Here is a 7,807-nt window from a genome sequence, read left to right as displayed (position 1 = left end):
ACGCATCTTGCAACACTTAAATTGAAAATGAGACTGCTTTTACACATGCTCTGCTACTAGAATGCAAACTATTGTTCTCTTTTATTAGCAATGTTAAGTTTTTAGATATTTCCTGTAGTGTCCATCAATGGTTATCTATAAAACATCTACAATGCATTGTACAATAATTCATCCCAAGATCACATTCTGGTTCTATCTAAAACATTTTCAGATATGGAGCCTTTGAAAAAAAAGATTTTTCACATTATTTTTATTTCATTTTTCTCCCCCAGATTTTTTTCATGGATGTTTTCATTTCCTCATTTCTAAAGGTATAGATAATTGGATTCAGCATTGGTGCTATGACAGTGTAGAACACAGTCACCATTTCATCAGCTTGAAAGGTTTTGGATGGTCTCATGTAAATGAAGACACAGGGTCCGAAGAACAAAGTTACCACCATAAGATGGGAAGCACAAGTTGAAAATGCTTTGCGTCTCCCTTCAACATTTCGTATTTTAAAGATTGCCTTACCAATGCCAATGTATGATATTAGGACAGTCAAAAAGCAGCCTAATGCTACAATCCCACTGTTAGACACTATCATTGCATCAATCATGGTTGTGTCAGTACATGCCAGCCTTATTAGAGGTGGAACATCACAAACGAAACTGTTAATTTCATTAGGACCACAGAATGGCAGCCCCATAGTTAATGTTGTCTGGATGTTGGAGTGAACAAAGCCAATAGCCCATATTACTGCTACCATCCAGAGACAAAGCTGTTTGCTCATAATGCTGGAATACTGCAGTGGTTTGCAGATAGCTACATAGCGATCATAAGCCATAGCTGTAAAAAGAAAACATTCTGCACAGGCAAAGAAGTGGAAGAAGTACAGTTGAGTGATGCATCCATTAAATGAAATAGATTTCCTGTCAGAAAAGAAATCTAACAGCATCTTTGGCACAGTTACAGATGAGTAGCAAAGATCAATGAAAGACAGTTTACCAAGGAAAAAGTACATTGGGTTATGGAGACGATAATCTGCCCTGATGGTCAACATGATCACAATATTCCCACATAGAAGCAAGGTGTATAACAGCAGGAAGAGTGAGAAAACAGCGTACTGGAGACTGGGGGAAAAGGCAAAAACCACAAAAACAAATTCTGTCACTTCCGTTGCATTGAATCTCCCCGATGTAGTGCTCAAAGGATGGGGTTTCTGTGGGTTAACCATGTAATCTGATATGTTATTAAACAAATCCATTGTCACAAATATCAACTGTAGTGTGTAATTGAAAAGAAAGTATTTAGTAAGGGTGTCAGTCAAGAGCAGTATAATGTTATTTTATTCTATATAGAGTTTTATATACCTTGTTACATAGTCATTGAGATTGAGAAATGACACATGCACATTACTTTGAGCCTTTTAGCCACAACAAACCAAACGTGAAAAACTCTGAAGGGCCCTCAAATTACTATGAATACCTGTAGCAATGCTTTTTACTAAATTACAGGACAAGCTGCATAATTGCACAAGAATTACAAAGATATCAAATGGCAAAATAATGTATTGAATATAAAATAAAGAAGAAACAGTAAATTATGTTATCTCTATTATAGATTAAGTTAAATAATTTTCCTAGAAAACAGTTTGACATTGAATTACCTGGTGGGGTTACAGCCAATGTGATGTGATCTACACACTCATATTAAATTTGAGAAAAATCCATTCAACAAAATTTGCATTTTAACTGATATCACATCTGTGAGCAAACAATAATTATAAACATCAAATACATGAAAAGAAGTTTCTATCTTTTATATGTCATTATTTTTTTAAAAAAAGCATGCTGTTACCTGTTTTTATTTAACAAATGTCACATCTGCACTCAAAATTGTACTGTAGAGGAAGCACTGAGTATTCAGCTTTAATTTCAAAGACATAAGATGTGTAAGATGCTAAAAAACAGTCCTGACATAACACCACAGTTTGATTCCTTCTACCTATCTCTACTATTGATGCGGCACAATGTTATACATTTGTGTCACTTTTTAAAGTTTAAGGTTGTATTGTTTCAAAAAAAGAAAAAACAGCTTTTATTTTCTTTTACTATATATGAAATCCAACTTTGTTTCGACTCCAGATAATGTATAAGTGTATATGACACCATTTTCTGCATCTGCTAATCAGAGGTTGCAAAGTAGTTATAACTCTATATGATATCTGATATATGCATAAACACTGCTTTGTAACATGATGGCAGCAGAGAGCCCTTGTCAGGGATAGGAGCGACTCTGCAACCTGAGGACCGGCAGGATCAAGATAAGAAGATTGCGGGAGCGCTTGGAGGCGGTAGCAGCTGGGGAGGCTTCTGGAGAAGATCCCTGAAGACTGAGGAGACAGGTAGGGCCCTTCTAGGCACCCTCTCTCCCGGACCCCCGCCCGCACTACTATCCCCTGCATAAGGGCACAAGGCCCAACGGCAACAGTTAGTGGGCACAAGACCCTGGAGCAGATATGTATAGGTAGGGAATAATCAGGGCACAAGGACCTAGAGTTAGCCGGTACCAAAGCCCATAGTTAGGGGCATAAGGCCCAATAGAGAGGGCACAAGTCCCAAGCTAGCTGGGCTTATAGCCCATAGTTAGAAAAGGGCAGAAGGCCCAGTAAAGAGGGCACAAGGCCCTATAGCTAAAGAGTGGGCACAAGGCCCTTAGCTAGAGAGGGGCAAAAGGCCCCAGTAGGCCGAGTCAGGGCACAAGGCCCTATAGGTAGAGTGGGCATTAGAGACCTGAGTTGTATAGGGTGCAAAACCCAGAGGTGTAGTGTGGCACGAAACGGTTAATGTCAGGCAATAGACCTGTGATAACAGTTGAGCAGAAGGCTCCTGTTACTGTTCTATTTAACCAGCTGGTTAGGTAGTAGAGGTAAGTGCCTTCCGTTGTCAGCCTACCATATACAGTAACAACGTGTATTGAGCCTGTGTGGTGAAATATAGCATTGTGTTTTGTGTTTGGTTGTGCTGTGTATGTTTTTTCCCAGATGCAAGACATCAGGCCCCCATTAAAGGTAGGCTCTTGTATCCTTACTCTAATCCTGTGATTCATTGTGTCTGTGGGAACAAAGGGGTAAGTTAGAGCACACATGCAGTGAGGGTTAGGACACATGGTAGTCTTCCCGTCTCGTAGGTCACTGGGGTTACAAGGAATTCCTGAGGCAGTGATTGGGCACCTCACTGGCAGTGCAGCACAGCTCTTTTGAGTTCCAGGGGTGCATCCCGTGGTTCCTATTGGGTGTCCCAGTCTGAGTTCTGCCAGGGGCCCTGACGGTTCCAGATTGGGGCAGTGTTTCCACTAGGGTGAACATGACCATCTCAAGTTCTGGAAGTGGCCACTTACGGTTCGGAGCGTAAGTCATCACCCCGGTGGCGCGTTGCTCCAGTGAGTCCTAGTCATGCAGGTGACAACTGGTTCCATGGGATTCTCTGAGTGACCCCGTCTTCTCAGTACGACTTGAGTGAGAGTTAGGGTCAGCCCCCGGAGTAGAAGGTGAACACCGGCTGGTGTTTCCCATAGGTAGTGGAAGGAGGTTTAGGAAGTACACGACACCCAGTACTTGACAAAATTGCGTTTCACGACCATTAGTTGTTGTTGGGTCAGGGTGCCTGTTGTTAGCTTTTACTATTAGTGTGGGTGGTACATTCTAGCCTCATCTGTAGAGTAGAGCGAGGCCGTGTTGTTTTCTGTCGTCCACAGGTGACAGAGAGCAGCAGGAGAGCAGAGACTGGAAGTTGGAATGACTTGATGAGTAAAACTCTTGATTCCTACTTCGGGTTAGGCCCTCACTGAGGGGTGAGTAGAGTATTTGGGGCTGGACTGTTCCTGGTCCCAAATACTCGCAGTCCCGTGCCGCTGGCAAGAAGAAAATGAAGTGATGGCAGATGGGGTTGAGTGAAGGTCTCTTCTCCTTGCCATAACCTTGGACAGTCCTTGCTAGTAGACATGGGTCTTAACCTCTGTTTCTTCCTTAGGAGGAAGTAGAGGGGTCTGACAGAGGTTCAGCTGCTGGCCTGCGGGGATAGGAAGCCGAAAAGTGTTCCATTGTCATTCCTCAGAATTAGGTAAGTTCCTGAAGCATTAAAAAGGGGTTTTTCGCCTGTGTGGCACTCTCTCCCTTAGGTTCTTTACAGATTCAAATCAGTCCACAGAAGACCAGGAGCACCAAGCATCTGCTGACACTAGTCATCTGCTAAAGCCTATGTGCTTAGTGGTTTTAAGTCAGGGAAACAAAAATGTAATACAAAAAGCTTTTACTATTTTAAAGATAAAAACACCTCTCTAATGAAGGTGAAAGTTTACTGTAGAAAAACATAAAATTGACAACATGTCATTCTACCCTACATATAAAAAAATATGCCATTATCAGCTAGCTCTCTTCTCTCAGCTAGATCCCAGCACCTGCAATCTACACTGTCATCATCCTGATCCTCATCCTCATTCTCATCAGTGAGAATGAGGATGAGGATGATGGTGATCATCCTTACATAATACTAATTCATCCCCACTGGAATCCACCATTACAGAAGTCTCTGTACTTTGATGTAATTGCCAGTAATGGCCTTCCTCGTGGAATTTGTAGTTTATTTTATGACAGAGCTGTCAAGATTTTTGGGCAATTCTTTTAGACCAGACCAAATGTCAAAATGTTGTGCTGAGTCATCTCCATCACCGCTGGGTGTGTTGGGAAAGCTAATTTATTTCCTAGCAGCAGTTGCCAAAGAAACTGAGGTAGGAAACGTCATTGTGTTATGTACCACTTGAGCTGTCAGCTTGCTCACCAGGAGCTCATTGCATTTCTTGATATCTGGGTCAGTTGAAAAGAAAGAGAAGATATAGCTCCTAAATCTAGGATTATGCACAGTTGCCAAAATGTAGTGATTCGATTTCAAGATATTAATAACTCTTGGATCCTGGCAAGTCGAATAAATTACTTGATCAACAAGTCCTACATAGTTAGTGGAATTGCTTAGTTTCATCTCCTCCTTCAATTTCTCTAGCTGCTTTTATAAAAGTCTAATTAGGGGAATCACATGACTCAAGCTAACAGTTTCTGAACTCACTTTACAGGTGATCACTTAGAGTGGTTTCAGCACCTTGCACAACACAGAAAGTATTCTCCACTGCGCTGGACTAATGTATATTCCCCTTTATTCTTCTTGCAGCTGCTGCAATCTCCTACATGCTGTTGCAGGACGCCGAAAATGACCCGAATTAGTTTGGGGCACAGACAGCTTCTCTTGCATGTCACTGTCATTTTTTTTAAAAAGCTCTGTTCCACCAAGTTGATTGTGTGAGCAAAACAGGGAATGTGTTGGAATTCTCCCCGCTGTAATGCTCTAACAATATTGGTGGTGTTGTCAGAAATGATTTATCCGCAGAAGACTCCAAGCGGGATAAGCCATGTTGCAAGGACATCCCTTAGTTTTTCAAACAGGTTGTATGAAAGTGTATGAAAATATATTGTGACCTGTAAGGTAGTCAAAAAGTACTGGAAATTAGTGTTATTGAGGTAAATAATAATGTAGGAACAAAAAGGAGCAAAATTATGTGATTTTTTTTGCATATTTTAGTAATTTTTCTAAAAAATACAGATTCAAAACCAAAACAAAAACAAAAAGTTAATACAGATTCAAAACCAAAACACGGGAGTCAGTGAACATCTCTAATGTGAACAGAGCTGAAAGTATAAGAAGCATCTGCAACGGCCATTGTTTTTCTCTTTTTTAAAAAAATTACCGTTGCAATGGTAATAATGCACACTATTACCGTAGTAACAATAATAATGCGCACCCTGCTTTGTTCTTTAAAACAACGTAGGGAATTGAATCTGGCCAATAGTCTTGCGAGACACTTCTGTTTGGTACATGGAGGTGACCATAAGAAATTAAAATTAATAGGGGTAGAACAGATTAAGAATAAGCACGGGGGCAAGGGGATCGTTCTTTGAAACTATGCCAAAAAGAGACCTTCTGGATATTTAAACTGCAAATTTTGCATCCAGAGGGTCTCAATGAGAAATTTTAATTTAATGACAATGACAATTAGATGTGCTTTTATTGAGTTCTCATCCCCTCTCCCTCTCCTTCTTTTTCCTTTTGAGTTTGAAAGAATGAATAAGTTATTATGAATACACATGTGATAATATATGAGATAGGCTTTTCTGTCTCATATTAGGCCTGATTCATTAAGGAAAGGCAAAAAAATTAGTAACTTTGAACTTTGGCAAAACCATGTTGCACTGGAGGGGGAGGTTAATTTAAAATGTGAGGACAGATTTATAATTGGAGTAGGGCATGTCCTAAATCAAATTTAAATGTCACTGTAAAAATAAAGCTATCAAGTATTTGTGTGCTACATGCCAGTATTTTACTTATGTGCAAAATAATAAACTAATTTGCACCCCTTGCACTTTAACATGGTTTTGCCAAGGTTCAAAGTTACTCATTTTCTTGCTTTACTTTCCTTAATGAATCAGGTCCATTATGTCTATAAAAATAAATATATATAAATTTATAAACATACAGGGTTAAATTATATCTCAGATGTTATATAGATATAGAGATCTTATAAGGAAGCTGCAAATTAGAAATATAAGGTGGTATGTCTAATTCATTGTTGTATAAAAACAAAATAAAAAATCTAATATGATAAATTGGTATATAAGACTTTGAATAGATATGATAACCCCTCATTGTTAATGTGTAACTATATTGGAGATAATAGTTAAATGTCCACAGAGACAGATAGAAAAATTCAGACACAACTGTGATATGAACAATAAATTAAGAAGAGAGTGTTTCGATTCATTAATGAGTAGAATCTAAGGAAATTCAAAAATCCCCTGCTATACTTTGAAAAAGTTCAGTTAGGCCAAAAAGCGTCAGCGAGAGAGCGGGTACTAGCAGGAGATCAAGAAGAATATTATCACTGTTAATTAAAAGAATTAGCTGTCGAACTATATTCGTCAATAGTGGAATTTATGCTGAAGACAACACTGCTTACCAAGCCAAAGTGCACAGGGTTCAAAGCGGAGGAGATAATTCAATACGGATGGCCACCTCTTTCTACTACCGCTGCTAAGAGGATGAAATAACTTCTCTGTTTCAAGGTATCATCCCAGGATTTTGGCAATTGGAAAGCAGTGTGTGTTACATAAGAATATCTGCATGTTATGCTGTGAATTACTTATTTCTTACTTTATGCTCCAGTGAAAACTGAGATATTTATATACGGGAGAACTTTTGCTGTTTATATCGGACATTTAGGGGTATATTTACTAAACTGCGGGTTTGAAAAAGTGTAGATGTTGCCTATAGCAACCAATCAGATTCTAGCTGTCATTTTGTAGCATGCACTAAATAAATGATAACTAGAATCTGATTGGTTGCTATAGGCAACATCTACACTTTTTCAAACCCGCAGTTTAGTAAATATACCCCTTAGTATGGCTGCTCCGTTTAGAGTTACCATCCCAGGATCTGAGTAATTGGAAAGCAGTCTTTATTAAAAGAGAACATATGTACGCTAAAGTGTGAATACTTTTCCTTCTATGTTGCACTAAAACAAAACTATTTCTATACAAGAAAACGTGTCTATATTGAATATTCAGTGTCTGAAGGTATAAGGAAATACTGAAGTATGATTCTTTATGTAGTAATTTGTGTCTGACTGTGTAACAATACTAGATTCAGTGATATATTTCTATATGGTGATTGATCCTTTTATTTATGTATTTATGTATTTCTTTGTATGTTGGGTTCATTTA

General features: G+C 39.0%; 1 protein-coding gene across 1 annotated transcript; it reads right to left on the bottom strand.

Annotated features, from left to right (window-relative positions):
* Positions 1 to 250: 250 nt before the first annotated feature.
* LOC142151151 (olfactory receptor 4E2-like) lies at positions 251 to 1,246 on the bottom strand. The gene has a single exon (XM_075206548.1). It carries the CDS (start codon positions 1,244 to 1,246, stop codon positions 251 to 253), a length of 996 nt encoding a protein of 331 aa, XP_075062649.1.
* Between the last annotated feature and the right edge of the window lie 6,561 nt (positions 1,247 to 7,807).

The sequence above is a fragment of the Mixophyes fleayi genome, chromosome 1 (assembly GCF_038048845.1).
Source record: "Mixophyes fleayi isolate aMixFle1 chromosome 1, aMixFle1.hap1, whole genome shotgun sequence".
NCBI lineage: Eukaryota > Metazoa > Chordata > Amphibia > Anura > Limnodynastidae > Mixophyes > Mixophyes fleayi.
The sequence above is the reverse complement of the archived record's forward strand: the minus strand, read 5'-3'. Positions and strand labels throughout refer to the sequence as shown.